Source organism: Mesoplodon mirus (genome assembly GCF_964341445.2).
Source record: "Mesoplodon mirus genome assembly, chromosome: 2".
In the NCBI taxonomy this organism is placed as follows: domain Eukaryota; kingdom Metazoa; phylum Chordata; class Mammalia; order Artiodactyla; family Ziphiidae; genus Mesoplodon; species Mesoplodon mirus.
The window spans coordinates 115015046-115040738 of record NC_138977.1 but is presented as its reverse complement, the minus strand read 5'-3'; the positions used below and the strand labels follow the sequence as shown (position 1 = coordinate 115040738).

Here is a 25693-nt window from a genome sequence, read left to right as displayed (position 1 = left end):
GTCGGGTCTTAGTTGCGGCACGTGCGATCTTTCGTTGCAGCGTGGGCTCTTCATTGTGGCACACAGGCTTCTCCCTGGTTGCTGTGCGCAGGCATCTCTCTAGTTGTGGCATATGGGTTTTTCTCTCTCTAGTTGTGGTGGGTGGGCTCCAGAGCACATGGGCCCTGTAGTTTGCAGCACGCAGGCTCTCTAGTTGAGGCGCGTGGGCTCAGTAGTTGTGGCATGTGGGCTTAGTTGCCCCGAGGCATGTGGGATCTTAGTTCCCCAACCAGAGATCAAACCTGTGTCCCCTGCATTGGAAGGTGGATTCTTTATGACTGGACCACCAGGGAGGTCCCTCAATATACTGTTTTTGTGATCACCCATATTTTTACAAGTATCACAAAATTAATTGCTGAGTAGCATTCCATTTGACTAATAAACCACAATTTTTTAAATCCATTCTCCTGTTGATACAGATTTGGGTTGTTTCCAGTTTTTGACTGTTATGAATAAGACTGCTATGAACATTTGTAGACAAGTCTTTGTGCAGATTCATACTTTCATTTCTTTTAGGGTAAATAGAAGTGAAATTGCTGGGTCATAGGACAAAAGTACATTTCACTTTATAAGAAACTTCCAAACAGTTCTGCAAATATACTCCCATGACCAATTTGTGAAGGTATAGTTGCTCCCGCACCCTGGCCAAGAATTGGTAGTGAATCTTTCCGATTTTAGCCCTTACAGTAGGTGTGAAATGGTATCTTATTGTAGTTTTAATTTGCATTTTCCTTAAGAATACAGGAGAAAATAATGTTGGCATCTTTTCTTATACTCGTTAGCCATCGGTATATCTTTTTTATGAAGTGTTTGTTCACATCTTTTATCCATTAAAAAACCTGGGTTGTTTTGTCTTCTTTTTATTAAACTGTGAAAATATATATATTTATATATATAAACATATATGTATGTTTTTCTGGGTATAAGAACTATGTCAGATATTGGAAATATTTTCTCCCAGTTTGTGGATTGCTTTTTCATTATTTAAATGAGATCTTCCATGGAGCAGACGTTGTTAATTTTGAAGACTTGTAAATCTTTTAAAGAGTTAATTGATCTTATTTTTTTTTTGGTTAAACTTTCAGACATTTGTTTATCTTCCTGCATCATCAATTGTGGATTATTATTAGTAAACTATCATAATTATGAGTGGCTATATCTAATATCTCCTTAGTGATTGTGGCATTCTATGGAGAACTTCAATCATTAGTCATAGTGACTCCTAGTTTCACGAAGCCACAATCTCTTTTTGTCATTACCTATTAAATGTACTCTTTAATGAACAATTGGATATATCAGGCATACAAATGTTTATTAATAATACCTTAGGATAGTATAGCATTTTCCAGTGTTTTTGCATACTTTTTTTAAAAATTATTTTTTATTAATTAATTTATTTGTTTTTATTTTTGGCTGTGTTGGGTCTTCGTTGCTGCGTGAGGGCTTTCTCTGGTTGCGGCGAGTGGGGGCTACTCTTTGTTGTGGTGCGCGGACTTCTCGTTGTGGCTTCTCTTGTGGAGCACAGGCTCTAGGTGTGCAGGCTTCAGTAGTTGTGGCACGTGGGCTCAGTAGTTGTGGCTCATGGGCTCTAGAGTGCAGCCTCAGTAGTTCTGGCACACTGGCTTAGTGGCTCTGCGGCATGTGGGGTCTTCCCTGGCCAGGGATTGAACCAGTGTCCCCTGCATTGGCAGGCAGATTCTTAACCACTGTGCCACCAGTATGCCCTGCATACTTTTAAAATATTTGATTCAACTGCTCTATTAGGTATATACCTAATATAAGTACAATAAATACCTAACAAGGATACAGTCGTCATAGAAGTTTTTGAGCTTCTTCCTAACTTTGTGTCTCCCTAGAGAGTATTAGATAAGAGAGATGACAGTCTGTATCTTTTCTGTTGGAAGATGTTTTAATGATAATAATAAAGGTTTGGGGAAAAATCAACCATGCTTTTAAAGTCTGACATATCAACCATTTGATATCCCTCAATTTTATTTTCATTCCTTCCCACATGAATATTTATATTTTGGGTATCTAGAGTCTTACCTACATTTATAGGTCTTTCCTCCACCATTGCTTTTCTGATACTCATTGAAAATTACATAGAAAGAGTGCTGCCCAAGTTAGGCTGACTCAGTTCTAAAGTTATAGATGACAGCCAGTGAATTAAGGAGAAAACAGGAAAGAAACAAGCCCACTGTATAGCTCAGAGAAATGATTAATAATGGCTCTAACAATAACCTTAAGTCTTCAAGGAAATAGTTAATTGTGGTCAATATTCAAGGAGGAGAATACATTTAGCCCTGTACAAAGAAATAAGCAGTGTATGCCAGAGAAAAATAATGATGATTATATTTAAAAACATTATCATTTATGGGCATAAACTGTGTCAGATCTGATATATTCACTTTTAGTGAGAACTGCATTCAGAAGGATACTGGATAAGATGTTATTCTGATGACATACAGTGTTTTATATTATTTACAACCATAATAAAATTTCATCTTCTTAACGCCTTTGTGAGGCAATGTATTACTACCTTATGGTTACCTACTTTCTTGTGACTTATATGAATTTCAAGAAGGAAGAAAAGGAGCTTATATTTACTAAATCCATCTTTGGGTTTCATGTTACTTCCATATTTCAAATCATCCTCATTTTCATTTGATTTTAATACATAGTTATTGAACATCTCCCATGCTTAGTTCTGGGGATTCACCAATGAATAAGACAGTTCTGCCCACAGGTAGCTTTCAGGATAGGCAGGGAAGGTAGACTAAGTAGTCAATGCTTTTATACAGTGTAAACATTAATGCCCAAGTGTCACAGCAGAGAGGATTTAACTGATCTTGGTGGTGTCAGAGAAATCTTCATAAAGGAGGTATGTTAGTTATCTACTGCTGTGTAACAAATAACCCCTCCCTAAAATTTAATGGCTTAAACCAACAAATGTTTGTTATCTGAAAGTTTCTGTGGTTAGGGATTTGAGTGGATTAGTTAGGTCGTTCTGAATCATGGCCTCTCCTGTGGTTGCTGTCAAGTCGGCCAGGGCTGCAGTCATCTGAAGACTTCAGTGGGGCTGGAGGATTTGCTTCTCAGACAGTTCACTTGCATAGTTGTTGGTTAAAAGGCTCAGTTTGTCTCTGGATATTGGCAAGAGACCTAAGTTCCCTGTCACGTAGACCTCCTCAGAGAGGTGCTTCAGTGCCTTCACATGGCAGCTGGCTTCCCCTAGAGTTAGTAATCTAAGAGATAGTGCGAGGAGGAAGCCTCAATGCCTGTTACAATTACTTCTGCCATATTCTGTTTGTTGGAAGTGAGTCACTAAATGCATTGCACCCTTAAGCCCACACTTTTTGAGGGGAAGTGTGACAAAATATTTGGAGACATGTTTTAAAACCATCAAAGCTAGGGTGAAATTTAGAGGAATGAGTAGGAATCAGTGAGGTTCATGTGTTCCAGACAGAGAGGATGGTTTGTGTAAAGGCTTGGAGTGACAAGGGAGGGTTGCACGTGGGAATCAGATAGCTTTACATGGCCGAATATAGAGTGAAGTTTGAGAACCAGGGGGAGATGAAGGAGAGAAGACAGAGACTGAAACAAGGGTTTTCTGTTTAAAAGAATTAGTCCAGTGGCTCTCTGGAGAATGGGCTGAAGGTGAACAAAATTAGAGGTTAGGACAGCAGTTTGGTGGCTATAAAAGAAGTATAGATGAGGAGTGTTGAAGGCCTGATCTTAGCCAATACTGTGAATAGAGAGAATTCACAGAATTCACAGGACAATTGTTTGACATTTAGAAGTAGAATCAGTAGAAGGACGAAGGAGTGTCTGGGATGTGTCTGGGATGGCTTCTGGGTTAGTAGCTGGTGAGTACCTTCTCATTCACTGGGAACACAGGAATTGGAGCAGATAGAGATGGGAAATTGGGGAGATTCTGAGTTCGATTTTAAATATGTTGAGTTTGAGATGCATGTGAGACAACTAGACAGAGCAACCAAGGCTCAGTACATATGTATATATGTATACACACACACACTCACACACACACACATATATGAAGCTGAGACTATTGCTAGAGAGAAAAAGAGGGTTAAAGTTTTCATTTTTTTAAATAGGAGAAATTTGGATATTTTTAAATGCTAAGGAAAAGAATCAGAGGAAAGGCGAGTTGAAAGGAGAGGAGAGGAACTTGATGAAGTATGATCTGAGGATGGTTGGGGTGGGGAATGAAATTCACAACATGGGTAAAGGTTTGGTCTTGTATAAAAGAGAGACTTAACATTTTTGTCTAATAAGTCCAGTAACTGGGCTTCCTCAGTGACAGTTTCTATTGACTTTTTCCCCCTGTATATAAGATGTACTTTTTTGTCTCTTTGCATGTCTCACTACTTTTGTTGAAAACTGGACATTTTAAATAGTATAATATGGCAACTCTGGATTCTCCCTTCAGGGTTTGTTATTGTGCTTGTTGTAATTGTCGTTACTTATTTGTTTAATGAATTTTCTTAGCTAGTTCAGTAGAGTATGTTCTGTTTGTCACGTGTGGCTGCTGAAATCTCTATTTCATCAGCTTAGTGGTCAGCTTGTGATTAGACAGAGACTTCCATAAATGGGACCTATAAATCTCCCAGCTTTTGTCAAGGGAGGGACTCTGTGTGCTTGTTGGGAGATGCCTTGGACACACAGCCAGCCAGTCCCCACCTTAGCCTTCACTTATGGCTTTTGCAGAACCTCAGGGTCTTCCAGACGTGAGAACTTAGGGCCTTCTCAGGTCTTTTCCTGAACCCAGAACCCTGGGCATGAGCATGGCTTATTAGATCACCAGGATTATGTTGAAACCTTTCACAGCCTATTGTGGATATCTCATTCCGCAGCTTTTCTTTTCAAATATTTTGGACAGCTTGTTGTTTGCCTCAGCTGTTATTGCCACCTCAAGCAGCCGCAGTGTTAAAAAATGGCCTCTGGGGGCTTCCCTGGTGGCGCAGTGGTTGAGAGTCCCCCTGCCGATGCAGGGGACGCAGGTTCGTGCCCCGGTCCAGGAGGATCCCACATGCGCGGAGCGGCAGGGCCCGTGAGCCATGGCCGCTGAGCCTGCGCGTCCGGAGCCTGTGCTCCGCAACGGGAGAGGCCACAACAGTGAGAGGCCCGCGTACCGCACAAAAAAAAAAAAAAAAAAAAAAAAATGGCCTCTGATTTTCAACAAATGACCCTGGGGAAAAGATTGTTTGCATTGAGCAAACTCTAAATCAGGTCCAATAAAGGTAAGTATTGCCAGTGGAATTTTCCAAGGAACTACCAGAAAGGTGAAATAATGACAGTTATCCGTGAATGGGGCTTTGAGGAGCTCCACTCTGCTCTGTCCACTCCAGAGGTTTCTAGCTTGCTGATTTTCACTTTAATTGAAGGCCTATTGGTTTTCATTGTACTGTGCATCTAGGAAGAAAGGAATAGCACTAAGTCAAGTTAAAGCACCACGAAGCTTGCTGTCCTTACAAATATTGAGCCATTTTTTATTGAGAAAACACTCCCCAGATTGCTGCCAGCCTTTAATTAATTTTTAGAGCTCTGAAAAAGTTGATTTTGACCATTTTTTCCATTGTTCTCATTGCTTTTACAGAGAAGAGTAGTTTTGGAGGTCCATACTCTGCTATTCCTTCTGATGTCACTCAGCAATAAAGATTAGAGAGAGATGTTTGTGGGATGGGACAGAGAGCAGGTTTCAGAGAGATAAAAAGCAGAGAAACATTAATGGTCCAATTGAGGTTAGAGACTTTGAGTTAGTAATGGTGCCAGTCTGTTGTGTGCTTGTGTTTTCCAGCAAGCTCAGCAGAGCAAGTATAGATGGTGAGAATGAGATAGTAAAATTAGACAAAGATTGGGGTTAACAGAGCAAGTGAGGAGAAGAGTAATAGGGCAGGAAGGTACTGAAGCTGTACAGATAAAGAAGGGAAGCCACAGAGGAAATTAATGAGTTTGAAGAGTGAATGTGTTTGAATAAGGAAATGAGAAAACTGGGAGGAAAAATGGTGATCAGAGGATGGCATCGTTTCTGCATTTTAAGAATTTAAAGATAGAGCCATTGATAGCTGATTTACAAGGTTCAATCTTACTGAAGTTATGTGATTAACGAACGGAGAGGCTCATGTAAAATATTCCACAATGGACGCTGAGATCCTGTATTTTTTCTTTCTCTTTTTGGGCTGTGCTCCGTGGCTTGTGGGACCTTAGTTCCCAGACCAGGGATTGAACCTGGGGCCATGGCAATGAAAGCACCAAGTCCTAACCACTGGACTGCCAGGGAATTCCCTGAGATCCTGTTTTTCATTCACCAGTGTGTCCTGGAATCCAAGAGCCCGCCTACCTCTTAGTAGGGATTAAATTGATATATATGGAAAATACGTAAGAAAGATTCATTTTCCAACTGGAGGAATCAGTAAGGGGAAAAAATGGCATCTGAGTTAGCTGTTGAAGAGATGAAAATAGCAACAAGAAGAGGTTGGTGGGAGAAAGGACATTCCTGAAAGAGGGAAAGTATATCTGATGTCATTAAATTTAGAAAGAGTTGAGGGGAAATTGATTGTCTAGTTAGGCTAAATTATAGGGTATAAGTGAGGACAGAACAGTTATAAATGGAGGTAGAAGGATTAGGCTAAAATATGGAATATTTTGAAAACCCAGTTGAGAAATACGGTAAAGTTGTACAAGGAGTTCTAGCGCCAGGAAGTTTTAAAGCAAAAGCTTGATTTGTGATCAGAGTTTAGAACAACAAAATAACTATGACAACAGTGGGAAGGAACAGATTGGAGGGGGAGAATGCTTGGGCAGAGAGACCAGTTGGGGGGCTTTGGGAATATTGTGATCTTCAGGACAAGGATAGTGAAAAATGGAAATGAATAGATAGATGTGAGATTTTATGGAATAAAGCAAAACGGTGATCACTAAGATAAGATTTAAAACATTAATTTGTAATTGACTGTACTGCTTTTGCTGACATTAAAAAAGTTAAGGACATAAAATTTTTGATAAAACTGAATCTAACCTTATGTAATTGGTCAGGGCTATCATTTATTTTCTGTTAGTCGGAATGATGATTTATGTACTCCAGAATGAATATGAACTCAGTGTTTGAATTATACTATTTTTGGAGAATTGTTCTAAATAATATTTTAAAACATTTGAAAAAGTCATTTATTTTTATTCATTACAAAGTTTTATTGAGATTTGAATTGCTTACTTAGAAGTATTACCAGGTTAAAAAGATAACTGATTAATATCAATGATTTTTTAAGATTATTATACAGATACACCTAAAGGATTCAAGATACGTGTACAATTTTCGAGACTAGCCTGCCTGCCTTCATAGCTTATTATAAAAAACTTGTAATTTTAATACATGCTTAGATCTTGACTGCCCTCTAGTGGTAATTGTCTTTTAAATGTATGGTTTGGAATGAAGCGTGTATAGATATTTTACATCCTATTTGAATGGTCATTGGTGTTTGCTCTCTCCGTGCTAGGAGCAGTGAGGTACTAGGAACACAGTATATCAGATCTTGCCCTTAAAGTGGTTTGTTAAAGGCATAAATCCCAAATTTCTTCTTTGAGTAGCTTTGATAAGTGTGATAGAAATATATCTGCTAACTGTTCATTTTTTTAAAATGTCAATTAGTGTTATATTCATTATAACAATTTAAAAATCATTTATGTAACATACTTACATGAGCTTACATGAGCTTACATACTTACATGAGGTTCTCCTTGGATTTATCCCACATGGGACTCTCTATGCTTCCTGGACTTGACTGACTATTTCCTTTCCCATATTAGAGAAGTTTTCAACAATAATCTATTCAGATATTTTCTCAGTCCCTTTCTTTTTCTCTTCTTCTTCTGGGACCCATATAATTTGAATGTTGGTGCGTTTAATGTTGTCCCAGAGGTCTCTGAGACTGTCCTCAATTCTTCTCATTCTTTGTTCTTTATTGTGCTCTGCAGTAGTTATTTCCAGTATTTTATCTTCCAGGTCACTTATATGTTCTTCTGACTCAGTTATTCTGCTATTGATTTCTTCTAGAGAATTTTTTTTAGCATCTTTATTGGAGTATAATTGCTTTACAATGGTCTGTTAGTTTCTGCTTTATAACAAAGTGAATCAGTTATACACATACGTATGTTCCCATATCTCTTCCCTCTTATGTCTCCCTCCCTCCCACCCGCCCTATCCCACCCCTCTAGGTGGTCACAAAGCACTGAGCTGATCTCCCTGTGCTATGCGGCTGCTTCCCACTAGCTATCTATTTTACGTTTGGTAGTGTATATATGTCCATGCCACTCTCTCACTTTGTCACAACTTACCCTTCCCCCTCCACATGTCCTCAAGTCCATTCTCTAGTAGGTCTGTGTCTTTATTCCCATCTTACTCTAGAGAATTTTTAATTTCATTTTTATGTTGTTCATCATTGTTTTTGTGCTCCTTAGTTCTTCTTGGTCCTTGTTAAATGTTTCTTGTATTTTCTCCATTCTATTTCCAAGATTTTGGATCATCTTTACTATCATTACTCTGAATTCTTTTTCAGGTAGACTGCCTATTTCCTCTTCATTTGTTTGGTCTGGTGGGTTTTTACCTTGCTCCTTCATCTGCTGCGTATTTCTCTGTCTTCTCATTTTGCTTAACTTACTGTGTTTGGGGTTTCTTTTTCACAGGCTGCAGGTTCGTAGTTCCCGTTGTTTTTTGTGTCTGCCCCCAGTGATTGAAGTTGGTTCAGTGTCTTGTGTAGGCTTTCTGGTTGAGGGGACTGGTGCCTGAGTTCTGATGGGTGGGGCTGGATCTTGTCTTTCTGTTGGGCAGGGTGGTGTCCGGTGGTGTGTTTTGGGGTGTCTGTGAACTTACTGTGATTTTAGGCAGCCTCTCTGCTAATGGGTGGGGTTGTGTTCCTGTCTTGCTGTTGTTTGGCATCGGGCGTCCAGCAGTGGTGCTTGCTGGCCGTTGGATGGAGCTGGATCGTCGCGTTGAGACAGAGGTCTCTGGGGGATCTCTTGCTGATTGATATTACATGAAGCCAGGTGGTCTCTGGTGGTCCAGTGTCCTGAACTCGGCTCTCCCACCTCAGAGGCTCAGGCCTGACACCCAGCCAGAGCACCAAGACCCTGTCAGCCACATGGCTCAGAAGTAAAGGGAGAAAAATAAGAAAGAAAGAAAAAATAAAATAAAGTTATTAAAAAAAAATTTAAAAATATTATTAAAATAAAACAAGTAATAAAAAGATAAGAAGAGAGCAACTAAACCAATACCAGTTTATGTTTGAAACACTCAGTATCTGAGTCACATTTATGCAAACAATTGCTTGTAGGAATGCTCAAGGAAAATGTAATTTTGGAGATGACTTATACTTCACTCCAACTCGCAACAGTTTCATGTTATCTCTCCAGCGGCAACATTTTCTCTTGGGAAAATGACTGTCTTGGTAACTTTGTGTGTCTTTTCTAATTTACGGCATTTTTCCACTGTGGAAAATCAGAACTCTTACTATATTTATACCTTTAGATTGTTCTTTTCTAAAAACGTGCTGCTTAGAAGTTAACCCTTTGGCTTTAGGTAGAACTTCCAAATCTGGACAGGTGGCTGAGGGAGTTGCTCTCTCCTCTGTCATCACTTTATCTTCCTGCTCCAATTTGGAGATCAGACTGATCAGATTATCAGTTTGATTTCCTGGTCACATAGAAAACCACAGATCAGCGAGGACAGGTGGAACTTGAGGCTGTTTTCAAAACAAACTTGAGCTCCAGTGATGCTTTTCTTGTCGAGTTCTGCCTGCCACGCGGGCTTTGGCCAGGACACCCCGATGAGAGTGGACCAGCTGCCCTGGACGAGACTCCAGGCTCTGTACTGAGCTTTTAAAGAAATTAAATACTGGTTATATTTTTTATACCACATTTTCCAATGTATTTGATTTAAGCTAATATTAACATTTATTTGCATTTCTTGAGCACACTGTGCATTTCGTGGAGTCCGATGTCCTGGAAACATAAAACAGGAAAAAGGATATGTGAGTTTTTCAGCAGTTTAGTTTTCTAAAAAACTGAGTGTTTCATACTCAGGAAATTGGGATTGAGTTTGTTAGTACAAACTAGAATACAAGTATGATTGTATTTGCACATGTCGACATCACTAAAAATAAGGATAATATGTGAGAGCGTTTTATTTTCCTGAAAAGGAATCTCCCAATGTTTGTGTAGTTCAAAGCTTGTTTTCTGTACCTCTTAGATTAGTTTAGGGAAGATTACAGCCATGATTTAAAGAAGCAGTGGATCGGTGTACTGTTTCTTGAGAAAATACTGACTCTGGAAATGTGGCTTTTCCTATTTTTTTTTTTTTTTTTTTTGGTATTATGGCATTTAGAACTATCTCCTTAATAGTTAATTTTCTTGTCCTCAAAACAGTGGTTTACTATTCTCCCTTTCAAAAATCATTCAGTTATTAAGTAACAGATGTGAGAATATTTTACTCTTCACCATGGAGATGTTTCTCTCATTCAAGCCCCTTTCCACTCCCACCTTGAATGTATCGAAAGCAAACTTTCTCTCTTCAGAGAATTTTGTACATGCTGTCTGCTCCATAGAGTAGTATAAATGTCTCATTTTTAAACTGTATTAATGCATTCATTTTTTCAGTAAGGTGTTTGAATGTATTGTATGATATGAGTGTGTGACATTTGAGGCTGTCACTGCTGGATACAGGAGATTTGCTTGGAGCAGACTAAGTCGTTAGGAGTGAGCATGTGTGTATATGTGGGGAAAGGTGAAAAAACAAAATGTTGCTTATTCAGAAATTTAACCCAGTTTTTGAAAGGTTTATCAACAGATGCAGTTCATCTACATGCCCTACAATCACCATAAAGTCATCAAAAAGTAATAATTGATCATTTCATTAAATCAGCTCCTATTATGTGCTGGGACCTCTTAGTCCATTTTTCTTTTCTTCAATCTAATCTTAAATTGTTAAAGATGATCTGTGTGTTTATCGTCAACCTTTAGAGCTTATCGTGACTATTTTTATTTATTTGGTCACATCAATAGTTTAGCTTTTAATAAACTTTTATTATTTATCAGGGCTTCCCTAACTCCTGAGAACAGATGAGCACTAATATTTAACTGGTACCTACTAATTCTGTGTGAACTCCTGAAGGTAGAGTGGAGAGGACACAGGTTGTAGCATTTGGCAGCTCCCGAATTCTGCCATTTGTTAGTTGTGTGACTTCAGTCAAGTCACTTAAATTTGCTTCTCTGTATCTAACCCCGAACTTCATGGAGCTGACCATATCCTTTGATATCAGTTCAGTGGACCCTTGTCCCCATGCGCTGTGATTTCCTAGGAGGTGACGTTCTCCAAGTCATTCTAGCTCCAGGTCCCCTGTTCCGAGGTTTTGTACCACTGGCACACTCCATCTCTGGTGCACCTCACGTCCTACAGATATTTTTTCCCCATCTCACCACACGGATCCTGATGTTGGACTTGACCCTTTTATTTTTTCCTCAAGTCACTTAAACACAGCATTTGTGTGTATAGTACATTACAGTGAAGAGGTGGGGTAGCAGAAGACTTATGCCCGTAACCATTCTGTCTGGGAAACTTATCAATGGTTCCCATTCTCTGCTAATGTATAGCTCTCTCTTGTTGTTTTCTTTCTCTCCTCCTCACTTCCTGGGTGCTTCTTCTCTCTTCTCTCCTGCCCATAAATGTCTATTTATTTCCTATGCAGAACAGTTTAAACCTCTTTTATTGTCTTCTTCCCATTCTTGCCCTCAAGTTCATCTCATCTTCCACTACCAAACCACCAAGTGGCTGTTAGGCTTTTTTCCACAGGAAAAAAAAAATTTTTTTTTTTTTTTTACATCATCTGCCCTACAGCATTAGTGAAAGTTAACAACCAGCATCTCCCAAGGGAGGCCATGTACTTTCCACTTCACCCAGCTGGTTCTATCTGATATGAAAACACTTTGTCACATATGAACCAAGATAAGAATAGAAGGTATCATTAGCATCATCCCTGTAGGTTACGTGGTATCTGCCCTCTTTCAATTCCCCATGCAACGATCACCAGAATCTCTTTCCATTCACAGCTGCCAGAGCTGAAGTGTGCAGCGGCACAGGAGAAAGGTTCCGAATCTTCCGCGCTGAGAAAACTTATGCTGTGAAGGCAGGAAGGTGGTATTTTGAATTTGAGGCTGTCACTGCTGGAGACATGAGAGTTGGCTGGAGCAGGCCAGGCTGTCAACCCGATCAGGAGCTTGGCTCGGATGAACGTGCCTTTGCTTTCGATGGCTTCAAGGTGAGTGTGCTTTGCTGGGCACCAGACACTGGAGTTTGTAGGCTCCTGGTTTTGTAGGCTGCTGTGCACCAGGCATCCACACACTGTGGGCTCCCACGCTGCCTGGCTTGATTTCCTCTGGTATTCCTTTTGGTGGTACAGTAATATTAGTACTTTCCTGAGCTCAACCTTGAGAAAATAGTTCCTAGGAAAACTTTTGTCCTTGTAGTCTCAAAACGTTTTCCCTCACCCTGTGAATAGTCAAGATTATTCAAAATTCAAGAAGTAAAATATTGATGCTGTATCATATCAAAAAGATGAATCACCCTTGTCTATCAAAAATGCTAAAAATCCATATGCTAATTTAAAATATATTCACTTTGACAGAGGAATTGCATAGAAGGAATTTATCCTCAAGCAATAATTAATGATAGGTATAAACATTTAATAGCCATAAGAATGCTGTTTGTTGTTTGCAATCACCAAGAGTTTTCATTTTCAACATTATTGGTAATTTTTATGTTTTAAGTTTGGTGGAAGCTGGTCAGTTGCTTTTTTTTTTTTTTTTTAATTTGGTGAGGCCTCGTGGCTTGTGGGATCCTAGTTCCCCGACCAGGGATTGAACTGGGCCCACGGCAGTGAAAGTGCAGAGTCCAAACCACTGGACCGCCAGGGAATTCCCCTCAATTGCTTCTTTTATTGTTTATTTATACATTATATAAGTGTTTAATGATAATTTTAGCTGCATAATATATTTTAAAATTAAAAATACAAAATATGGAGAGATTGGTTCAAGATGGTGAAGTAGAAGGATGTGCGCTCACTCACTCTTGCGAGAACACCGGAATCACAACTAACTGCTGAACGGTCATCGACAGGAAGACAGTGGAACTCACCAAAAAAGATACCCCACATCCAGAGACAAAGGAGAAGCCACAGTGAGAGATGGTAGGAGGGGTGCAATCACAATAAAATCAAATCCCATAACTACAGGGTGGGTGACTCACAAACTGGAGAACACTTATACCACAGAAGTCCACCCACTGGAGTGAAGGTTCTGAGCCCCACATCAGGCTTCCCAACCTGGGGATCTGGAAGCGGGAGGAAGAATTCCTAGAGAATCAGACTTTGAAGGCTAGCAACATTGGATTGCAGGACTTCGGCAGGACTGGGGGAAACAGGGACTCCACTCTTGGAGGGTACAAACAAAGTAGTGTTGGGACCCAGAGGAAAGAGCAGTGACCCCACAGGAGACTGAACCAGACCTACCTCCTAGTGTTGGAGGGTCTCCTGCAGAGGTGGGGGGTGGCTGTGCCTCACCATGAGGACAAGGACACTGGCAGAAGAAGTTCTGGGAAGTACTCCTTGGCATGAGCCCTCCCAGAGTTCTCCATTAGCCCCACCAAAGAGCCGGGTAGGCTCCAGTGTTGGGTTGTCTCAGGCCAAACAACCAACAGGGAGGGAACCCAGCCACACCCATCAGCAGACAAGCAGATTAAAGTTTTACTGAGCTCTGTCCACCAGAGCAACACCCAGATCTACCCCCCACCAGTCCCTACCATCAGAAAACTTGCGCAAACATCTTAGATAGCCTCATCCACCAGAGGGCAGACAGCAGAAGCAAGAAGAACTACAGTCCTGCCGCCTATGGAACAAAAAACACATTCACAGAAAGATACACAAGATGAAAAGGCAATGGGCTATGTAGTAGATGAAAGAACAAGATAAAACCCCAGAAAAACAACTAAATGAAGTGGAGACAGGCAACATTCCAGAAAAATAATTCAGAATAATGATAGTGAAGATGATCCAGGACCTCGGAAAAAGAATGGAGGCAAAGATCGAGAAGATGCAATAAATGTTTAACAAAAACCTAGAAGAATTAAAGAATAAACACCTAGAAGAATTAAAGAACAAACAGAGATGAACAATACAATAACTGAAATGAAAACTACACTAGAAGGAATCAATCGCAGAAAAACTGAGGCAGAAGAATGGATAAGTGACCTGGAAGACGGAAAGGTGGAATTCACTGCCATGGAACAGAATAAAGAAAAAAGAATGAAAAGAAATGAAGACAGCCTAAGAGACCTTTGGGACAACATTAAACGCAACAACACTTGCATTATAGGGGTCCCAGAAGGAGAAGAGACAGAGAAAGGACCTGAGAAAATATTTTAAGAGATTATAGTCAAAAACTTCCCTAACATGGGAAAGGAAATAGCCACCCAAGTCCAGGAAGCACAGAGAGTCCCATACAGTATAAACCCAAGGAGAAACATGCCAAGACACATAGTAATCAAACTGACAAAAATTAAAGACAAAGAAAAATTATTGAAAGCAACAAGGGAAAAACGACAAATAACGTACAAGGGAACTCCCATAAGGTTAACAGCTGATTCCTCAGCAGAAACCCTACAAGCCAGAAGGAAGTGGCATGATATATTTAAAGTGATGGAAGGGAAAACCCTACAACCAAGATTACTCTACCCGGCAAGGATCTCATTCAGATTCAACGGAGAAATCAAAAGCTTTACAGACAAGCCAAAGCTAAGAGAATTCAGCACCACCAAACCAGCTCTACAACAAATGCTAAAGGAACTTCTCTAAGTGGGAAACACAAGAGAACACAACAAAACAAACAAACAACAAAAACAAACCCATAACAATTAAGAAGATGGTAATAGGAACATACATATTGATAATTACCTTAAACATGAATGGGTTAAGTGCTCTAACCAAAAGACACAGGCTCGCTGAATGGATACAGAAACAGGACCCATATATATGCTGTCTACAAGAGACACACTTCAGACCTAGGGACACATACAGACTGAAAGGGAGGGTATGGAAAAGATATTCCATGCAAATGGAAATCAAAAGAAAGCTGGAGTAGCAATACTCATATCAGATAAAATAGACTTTAAGATAAAGAATGTTACAAGAGACAAAGGACACTACATAATAATCAAGGGATCAATCCAAGAAGATATAACAATTATAAATATATATGCACCCAACATAGGAGCACCTCAATACATAAGGCAACTGCTAACAGCTATAAAAGAGGAAATTGACAGTCACACACTAATATTGGGGGACTTTAACACCTCACTTACACCAATGGACTGATCTTCCAAACAGAAAATTAATAAGGAAACACAAGCTTTAAATGATACAGTAGACCAGATAGATTTAATTGATATTTATAGGACATTCCATTCAAAAACAGCAGATTACACTTTCTTCTCAAGTGCACACGGAACATTCTGTAGGATAGATCACATCTTGGGTCACAAATCAAGCCTCAGTAAATTTAAGAAAATTGAAATCATATCACGCATCTTTTCTGACCACAACACCATGAGATTAGAAATGAATTACAGGGGAAAAAACGTAAAAAACACAAAATACATGGAGGCTAAATAATATGTTACTAAATATCCAAGAGATCACTGAAGAAATTAAAGAGGAAATCAAAAAATACCTAGAGACAAATTACAGTGAAAACACAATGATCCAAAACCTATGGGATGCAGCAAAAGCAGTTCTAAGAGGGAAGTTTACAGCAATACAAGCCTACCTCAATAAACAAGAAAAATTTCAAATAAGAAATCTAACCTTACACCTAAAGGAACTAGAGAAAGAAGGACAAACAAAACGCCAAGTTAGTAGAAGGAAAGAAATCATAAATATCACAGCAGAAATAAATAGAAACAAAGAAAACAGTAGCAAAGATCAATAAAACTAAAAGCTGGTTCTTTGAGAAGATAAACACAATTGATAAACCATTATCCACTCATCAAGAAAAAGAGGGAGAGGACTCAAATCAATAAAATTAGAAATGAAAAAGGAGAAGTTACAACATACACCACAGAAATACAAAGCATCCTAAGAGACTACTTACCAGCAACTCTATGCCAATAAAATAGACAACCTGGAAGAAATGGACAAATTCTTAGAAATGTATAACCTTCCAAGACTGAACCAGGAAGAAGTAGAAAATATGAAGAGACCAATCATAAGTACTGAAGTTGAAACTGTGATTAAAAATCTTCCAACAGGGCTTCCCTGGTGGCACAGTGGTTGAGAGTCCACCTGCCAATGCAGGGGACACGGGTTCATGCCCCGGTCCGGGAAGATCCCACATGCCGCAGAGTGGCCAGACCCGTGAGCCATGGCCGCTGAGCCTGCGCATCCGGAGCCTGTGCTCCGCAACGGGAGAGGCCACAACAGTGAGAGGCCCGCATACTGCAAAAAAAAAAAACAAAAAATACCTTCCAACAAACAAACAAGGTCAGAACCAGATGGCTTCACAGGCGAATTCTATCAGACATTTAGAGAAGAGCTAACACCTGTCCTTCTCAAAGTCTTCGAAAAAATTGCAGAGGAAGGAATACTCCCGAACTCATTCTATGAGGCCACCATCACCCTGATACGAAAAGCAGACAAAGATATTACAGAAAAAGCAATTACAGACCAATATCACTGATGAATATAGATGCAAAATTCCTCAACACAATACTAGCAAACAGAATCCAACAGCACACCAGAAGGATCATACACCATGAAGAAGTGGGATTTATCCCAGGGATGCAAGGATACTTCAATATACGCAAATCAATTAATGTGATACACCATATTAACAAACTGAAGAATAAAACCCATATGATCATCTCAAGAGATGCAGAAAAAGCTTTTGACAAAATTCAACACCAATTCATGATAAAAACTCTCCAGAAAGTGGGCGTAGAGGGAACCTACCTCAACATAATAAAGGCTGTATATGACAAACCCACAACAAACATCATTCTCAATTGTGAAAAACTGAAAGCATTTCCACTAAGATCAGGAACAAGACGAGCATGTCCACTCTGGCCACTATTAGTCAACGTAGTTTTGCAAGTCCTAGCCACGGCAATCAGAGAAGAAAAAGAAATAAAAGGAATACATATTGGAAAAGAAGAAGTAAAGCTGTCACTGTTTGCAGCTGACATGATATTATACGTAGAGAATCCTAAAGAGTCCACCAGAAAACTACTAAAGCTCATCAATGAATTTGGTAAAGTTGCAGGATATGAAATTAATGCACAGAAATCTCTTGCATTCCTGTACACTAATGATGAAAAATCTGAAAGAGAAATTAAGGAAACATTCCCATTTACCACTGCAATAAAAAGAATAAAATACCTAGGAATAAACCTACCTAAGGAGACAAAAACCTGTATGCAGAAAACTATAAGACAGTGATGAAAGAAATTAAAGGTGATACCAACAGATGGAGAGATATACCATGTTCTTGGATTGGAAGAATCAATATTGTGAAAATGACTATACTACCCAAAGCATCTACAGATTCAGTGCAATCCCTATCAAATTACCAATGGCATTTTTTACAGAACTAGAACAAAAAGTCTTAAAATTTGTATGGAGACACAAAAGACTCCAAATAGCCAAAGCAGTCTTGAGGGGAAAAAATGGAGCTGGTGGAATCAGACTCTCTGACTTCAGACTATACTACAAAGCTACAGTAATCAAGACAATATGGTACTGGCACAAAAACAGAAATATAGATCAATGGAACAGGATAGAAAGCCCAGAGATAAACCCTTGCACCTATGGTCCACTCATCTATGACAAAGGAGGCAAGGATATACAATGGAGAAAAGACAGTCTCTTTAATAAGTGGTGCTGGGAAAACTGGACAGCTACATATAAAAGAATGAAATTAGAACACTTCCTAACACCATACACAAAAATAAACTCAGAACGGATTAGAGACCTAAATGTAAGACCGGACACTATAAAACTCTTAGAGGAAAGCATAGAAGAAAACTCTTTGCCATAAATCACAGCAAGGTCTTTTTTGACCCACCTCCTAGAGAAATGGAAATAAAAACAAAAATATACAATTGGGACCTAATGAAACATCAAAGCTTTTGCACAGCAAAGGAAACCATAAACAAGATGAAAAGACAACCCTCAGAATGGGAGAAAATATTGGCAAACGAATCAGTGGACAAAGGATTAATTTCCAAAATATATGAACAGCTCATGCAGCTCAATATTAAAAAAACAACCCAATCAAAAAATAGAAGATCTAAATAGACATTTCTCCAAAGAAGACATACAGATGGCCAAGAAGCACATGAAAAACTGCTCAACATCACTAATTATTAGCAAAATGCAAATTAGAAATACAATGAGGTATCACCTCAAACCAGTTAGAATGGGCATCATTAGAAAATCTACAAATAACAAATGCTGGAGAGGGTGTGGAGAAAAGGGAACACTCTTGCACTGTTGGTGGGAATGTAAATTGATACAGCCACTATGAATAACAGTATGGAGGTTCCTTAAAAAACTAAGAATTACCATATGACCCAGCAATCCCACTTCTGGGCATATACCCAGAGAAAATCATCATTCAAAATGACACATGCACCCCAATGTTCATTGCAGCACTATTTACAATAGCCAGATCATGGAAGCAACCTAAGTACCCATTGACAGACGAATGGATAAGGAAGATGTGGCACATATATACAGTGGAATATGACTCAGCCATAGAAAGGAAGGAAATTGGGTCATTTGTAGAGATGTGGGTGGATCTAGAGACTGTGATACAGAGTGAAGTAAGTCAGAAAGAGAAAAACAAATATCGTATATTAACGCATATATGTAGACCTAGAAAAATGGTACAGATGAACTCGTTTTCAGGGCAGAAATAGAGACACAGATGTGGGGAACACATGTATGGACACCAAGGTGGGTACGTGGCAGGAGGAGGTGGTGGTATGTTGAATTGGGAGATGGGGATTGACATATATACACTAATATGTATAAAATGGATGACTAATAAGAACCTGTATATAAAAATAAATAAAATAAATTTCAGGGCTTCCCTGGTGGCGCAGTGGTTAAGAGTCCGCCTGCCGATGCAGGGGACACAGGTTCATGCCCCGGTCTGGGAGGATCCCACATGCCGCGGAGCGGCTGGGCCCGTGAGCCATGGCCGTTGAGCCTGTGCGTCCAGAGCCTGTGCTCCGCAACGGGAGAGGCCACAACAGTGAGAGGCCCGCGTACTGCAAAAAAAAAAAAATTTTTTTAATAAATAAATAAATTTCGAAAATTATAAAAAGTAAACACATTATTAGGAATATCAAGACAAAAACTTAAAAAAGAATAAAAAAAAATTTTTAAATGTATATATGGCACAGCCATAGTAGAATAATAATAGTCTTTTTGGGGGGATGAAATTATTGACATTTTATTTTTTTATCCTATTTTTATTTCCTAATTTTCTTCAGTGAATTTGTATTCCTTTTGAAGGAAAAAAGTATTTTCTAATTAAAAAAAGAAAATTAGAATAAATAATCATGAAGAGATTTGACGCCTGGGTACCCAGGTGTATGTGTGGGAAAGCATTTCTAGGCTATAAATTAGTGTTGTGTCTTCTAGGACAACTGACCCACTGTGTTCTGCAATATTACAATTCCTGAATCCTGTTTTTTATTTCAGATGGAAAAATTTAACACCTTTTGATACCTCATTTAGTTAAAATTTTTTAAAAGTACAATGTGTTATGCTTTAGAAGAATCAAATCATTGTTTTGCATTAGTGACTATATCCCGTTATATGTCAGTTCACAGTGAAGGTGATACTTTAGGGAAAAATTTAAAGATTTATCTGACAAAATATTTAATATAACTAATTTTATATCTGTAAATCAGTGGAACATACTTATAGATTAAAAAGTGACATTTATCCTATGTTTCACAGGTATTTATGAGATTTCACGTGTGTTATATAAGGCGGTGTTGACATATATATTCAATTTTTGGCTTACTATTTCAGTAAATATCTTGAGAATATATTTAAGTTTGATATGAACCTTTTTTGATTTTAGTATGTACTGAAATGCTTCTAGATTTCTATTTTGCTGAAGTACGAGTGCCTTTGCTTCCAAGGAATGGGATTTTATTTTGAAATAGATGAAAACTAGAATGTCATTTTCTCTGATCAGTTCCCAGTTGAGTCTCTGCTCATACTTCTCTGTATTTGGGGGAGTAGACAAAAACAACCCATATCCTGGGAAGCATTCATTGTAGTGAGAAAAAATAAATTTCTAAAGAGACAGTTTTTCTTTTAATAGAAAAGATGTGGGGTTAGATTTTTTAAATATTAGACTCTGAAAATCATGAAATAGCATTTGGGTTTTTCTCAAGATTCAATAACAAAGAATGTTAATATCAGGGGTTCAGCATCCCCGGGCACCTCCACATTGCTCTGTGCATTTCTTTAGACAGATGTGCTGACTATACTCCTTCCTCCCGCTGTGTTAATACAAAGGCTACTGTGAGTCATGCCGATTAGGGGTAGGTGGGTGCTGTTCTTCTGGCTTTCTCTGTGACAATGACTCTTCTGTCCCTAGGCCCAGCGGTGGCACCAGGGCAATGAGCACTATGGGCGCTCTTGGCAAGCAGGCGATGTTGTGGGGTGTATGGTTGACATGACAGAACATACCATGATGTTCACACTGAACGGCGAAATCCTTCTTGATGATTCAGGTTCAGAGTTGGCTTTCAAGGACTTTGATGTTGGTGATGGTAAGTGTACTGCATCTCGTGTCATTTTCAGGTTTGGGGCACAGTAAAGCTCTTTGTTCTGATGCCTCTTGACCAGCCATCTTGGTTTGAGGGTGAGCCAGCAGATGAGTTGCAGCTGTAGATCACAAGGTTGCCATGTGGCTTATTTGGTTCAATACCCTTGAAATTACTTTAGCAGAAACTCTCTCTCTGCTACTTAGCTAGGATTCCCATAAGGCAGAAATGGCTTTTATGAGTGTGAATAAGAAAATAAATGGCAGGCAAAAGGACAGTTTTCCACAAATATTAAATGTTCGTTTAGAACTTCCCTGTTTAATCAACTGCTTATGGCTTCTCTCTGTTCATTCATTTCAAAAAAAAAAAAATATATAATGAGAACCTACCAAGTATCAGGCCCTCTGCTGGATGCTGAGAGGACAAAGCTGTCCTATCTTTATGCAGATGACAGAATACCAGGGGACGTTCTCACTTGTGTAATTTCTATTCAGTGAATAAGTTCTAAAATAGAGAAATGCAGAAAGTTCTATGGAAGCACCATGCAGGGAAAAAATACCTCTGCCTGTGGGGCTCTGCGATGACCTTGAACAGGGTCGTAAGAAAAGGACAAAAGCCCTTTATGAAGCAAATGGGAAGGTAGGTGTTCTTAGAGCTGTACCTCCAGTAGACTGGCCACATGGGGTTATTTGAATTTACATTAATTTAAGTGAAATAGATTAAAAAATTGAGTTTCTTAGTGGCACTTGCTACATTTCAAGTGCTCAGTAGGGTCCTATGGCTAATGGTGCCCTACTGGACAGCAGAGCTAGAGAACATTTACATCATCACTGGAAGTGTTCATCTAGAGCATATAAACAAGATAATATCTAACAAAATATTTTATAAATATCTCATTTCAAAATGAGCTAACAGTTTTTTTCAAAATGGCTTTGAATATATCCTATTACTTGAATATATATGTATATATAGTCTTGGGTTTTAAGATATACCCCAATAAATACTTTTAATATTCTGTAAACTTGTTGCCAGTCCTCAAACAGTTGGCCAGCTCATTATTTGCATTAAGTTCTGTAGTTATTCATTCAACAAGCTTTTGAGCAGGTATGACCATCATTTCTCAAACACAGGTTTGTGAAAATAATAGGAATTTTGCATTTTTATAACTTAATTTCTATTTTGCATACCTGCATCGCTGGCTGGCGGGTGAAACTGATGCTGAGAACGCAGCCTCTGTGTACTGGTGCCAAATCAAATCTCAGAGCAGAGTTTTGGGTGAAGTAGAAAAGAATAACTTTAGTGCTTTGCCAGGCAAAGGGGGACACAGTGGGCTCCTGCTCTCAAAAACTGTGTGCCCCAACCTGGGAGGATTTGGTGAGGAGTTTTATAGCATTGGTTCAAGGACAGGGTTGCTGATAAGATTAGGGTGTGTGCAGGGCCTGCAGTCCTTTAATCTGGTCTCAGGTAATCTGATGAGTTTCTGTGGTTCCTTTAATCTGGCCTGAGGTGGTCTTCTTGAAGAGCTTCTCTGGTTCCTTTAATCTGGAATGAAGAATGCTGACATCTTCCCTTTTTCGGGGGTTTAGTTCTATAAAGAGCTTAAAGATATTGTTATATGTATCCCTTGAGGTGGAACCAGGATCCTGTCCCAAGGCTGCACTATTGTTTCTTGGCTGTTCCTCCCTTGTTTCTGCATCCCCTCCCTTCCCTGATTAGCAACTGTTCAAATCTGCCCTTTGGAACTCAAGGAAGGTCGTGGAGGCTGGAGTCTGTTCCCTACAAACAAGAAACGGAAGACACAGAAAGGCTTTCGGCCCCAGGAGCCCCAAGGGTCCTGCTCAGTTTCAAAACGGACCCTCTAACCTTCCATTACCTATCTCCCCTCCTGTAGTATTGCTTTTAGCAGTGTCAGCATATCACAGGGAAGGTGGGAGAAGGACTTTTTTCTGTTATCTGTCTATACTGTCTACTACTATGGATATGACCTGAGATTTTGTGGGTTTTTTTAATTGGTTGTTATTTTAAAATGCTTGCATGTTATGCGTTTCTTCTCATGAAGTTAAATTCTTGAAATGCCTATGTGAGTTTTACTTGTTTGATTTATGTGACGTAGATTCACAGAATGATGTTAGAATTATAAACAATGCAGAATGCCTGTTCATACTATTTAAGCACATAATGTTTATGCTACAGCCCTGTCACAGAGACCAATTACCATTGTAGTGATGAGCTAGGCTCTGAGGTGAGTGAGTGGCGCAGTCATATAAACACCTTTGTTTTTTGACTTTACACTTCACGTAATTTTGAAAATTTAAAAAATGACTTGAAACTTATCCTGATGACTCAGTTATCGAGTTAATACAGCATTCTGATGAACTGTCTGAAAATTTTATGGCCCATCAGTTGGATTATTGTTGGATGTGTTGGGATGTATCCTTTTGGTCTCTAAGGCAGATGATAAATTTTATTTAGCCATGACCATTAACTATTAATTTTTTAGGAGTTAATCATAATTCCACATTTTCTGCCATAAGAAGGACTACAGAGTTTATGCATGCCTGTGACTTCCAGATGCTTTTTGGGAGTGGAATTTTTCCTATTCTTCCCTATTAACTTTACATAGCTTCTTAAAAAATACAGTGGAACTGCTCTGGGTAAAACTACAATGTGAGGCCCTGAGTTGAGCTCCCTAACTCACCCACCACCACTGAAAGTGAGCCCTGGGGATATCTATGACTCAAAGGAGCATGTTCGAGAAACCGTTAATTTAGGAACATACTGTTGCTGCTTAAGTACTAAAGAGGTTTCATAAGTGCTGTATTTTGAAATTGTTCTTATACCTAGCTTGTCTTTATGTCTGTGCCATGCTTGATTTGGTATTTTTTAACATCTTCATAATTTCTTTTTGTTGCTGCAGAGATAGCTCAGTCATATGTAAAGCAATCAAAAGAACTGTGTGGTAAGGCAGATAGAAAATTTTCTATATATAAAATATATACATATACATGCACGCACACTCTGCAGATCCTATATGATCAGCTTGGTAGACAACATGGCTAAACATATTTTGATGTCTCTGCCTTTTGTACAGCTTACACAACTGAAGTGATGTCTTGACCAGTATAAGTTGTTTCTAGATAACATCAAAAGGAAAATCACAAAAATCTTTGAAAGACTGATGGGGTCATCCAGTTAAATCCAGGTGGAAATACAGCCATACAGTTAGTTCCAGTGAGGGTCTGGTTATTCCATAAAGATGCAGGCAGGGCTCTTCTAAAAAGCTACAGATCTCTTTCCCATATAGGGACTGCACTTTCCCTCAGTGACCACAGACTTGACCTTAAAGCTCATATGTAAACTGGACAAAGAGCAAATTGCTGAGATACACAGGTCTCTGGTAGAAGAAAAAGATCTGTTAGCCTCTCATCTCCCCTCAAAGGACCAGAACTTACATGGTTGAGATCAAGAGCATTGTGTAGTGCTGGAGTGGAGTTTTCAGACTTTAAAAGCTATTTCATCTATGTGGCAGGTCCTCTTTTAGGATTCTCCCTTCTTTTTGATTTTTTTAAAAAAAAATCTCTTCAGAATATCTCTAAGTAAAACAAAAGATTAATTGAATCTTCATTTTTCAAAGAGTCCTCTGGCTGTAATGTCAACAAAGGAATAGTGCTGACAAGTGCAGATGCCATCCCTGGTAAGGTTTTCTGTGAATTTTTCCTTATCTCTTCCTACCATTGTACTGACAAACATTCAGGATCCAGAATGGGGAGAGCCCAAGAAAAGAGCTGGCAGTACCCTCTGTTGTAGGCAGAATTTTAAGACTGCAACCTTTAGGAGTCCTGATCCCTGGTGGACATGCCATGTATAACCCTCTCTTCTTGAGTGTGGGCAGAATATGAATATGACGGGGTATAGCTCTCATGATTAGGTTACTAACCAGTTGACTTTGAGTTAATCAGCTGGAGATTAGCCATATGGGCCTGACCTAATCAGGTGAGCTCTTAAAAGAGATTGGTTCCTTCTTGAAGTCAGAGAGATCCAAAGTGTGAGATAAAATCTTCTCCTGGACTGGAAGGAACAAACTGTTGTGGTGTGAGAGGGCCACACGGTGGAAATCTGAGAACAGTCCCTGATTGATAGCTGGCAAGAAAAAGGAGACCTCGGTCCTACAACCACAAAGAACTGAATTCATTTAACAACCAGGGAGCTGGAAAGAGGATTCCGAGCCTCAGATGAGAACACAGTCCAGCCAGTACCTTGATTTCATCCTCATGATGCTAAGCAGAGAACCCCAGTCATGCCATACCTGGACTTCTGACCTGTAGAACTAGGAGATAATAAATGGGCATTATTTTAAACTGATAAGTTTGTGGTAGTTTGTTCAACAGCAATGGAAGCAAATACATTGACCAATACATTTTTAGTTTCAACTGAGTCTTCAGACTCTCAAAACTATCAAAGGGCATCCTTAGTGTCTGTCTACTCAGAAAGGTAGAGAACAGGAATTAATGCTTGCAAACTGGTCTACCTCAAGCATTTCTCTTTGTCAGGAATCTTTAGATGTATTCCCCCAGTCCATACACAGTTAACTAATCAGGAGTTAATTTTATCACAAATCAAGTTGCCCGTAACATAGAAGACATTCTAACTTTTACCCACAGAGATCTGGTAGCCAATTGAGATATGATGCCCCATAGCAAGAACCTGAAAGGTGTTCTTCTGATTGATCCAGAGTCTAGTTTA

The 25693-nt window shown here is 39.2% G+C and overlaps 1 protein-coding gene across 2 annotated transcripts in view; it reads left to right on the top strand.

The window, feature by feature from the left end:
• Positions 1–25693, top strand: part of RYR2 (ryanodine receptor 2) — a 729440-nt gene that overhangs the window by 452322 nt on the left and 251425 nt on the right. For both annotated transcript variants that reach the window (XM_082634943.1, XM_082634944.1), the window contains exons 28-29: positions 12160–12368; positions 20782–20956. In XM_082634943.1, coding sequence (XP_082491069.1) covers positions 12160–12368; positions 20782–20956 — 384 coding nt within the window. The remainder of the gene's footprint in view (positions 1–12159; positions 12369–20781; positions 20957–25693) is intronic.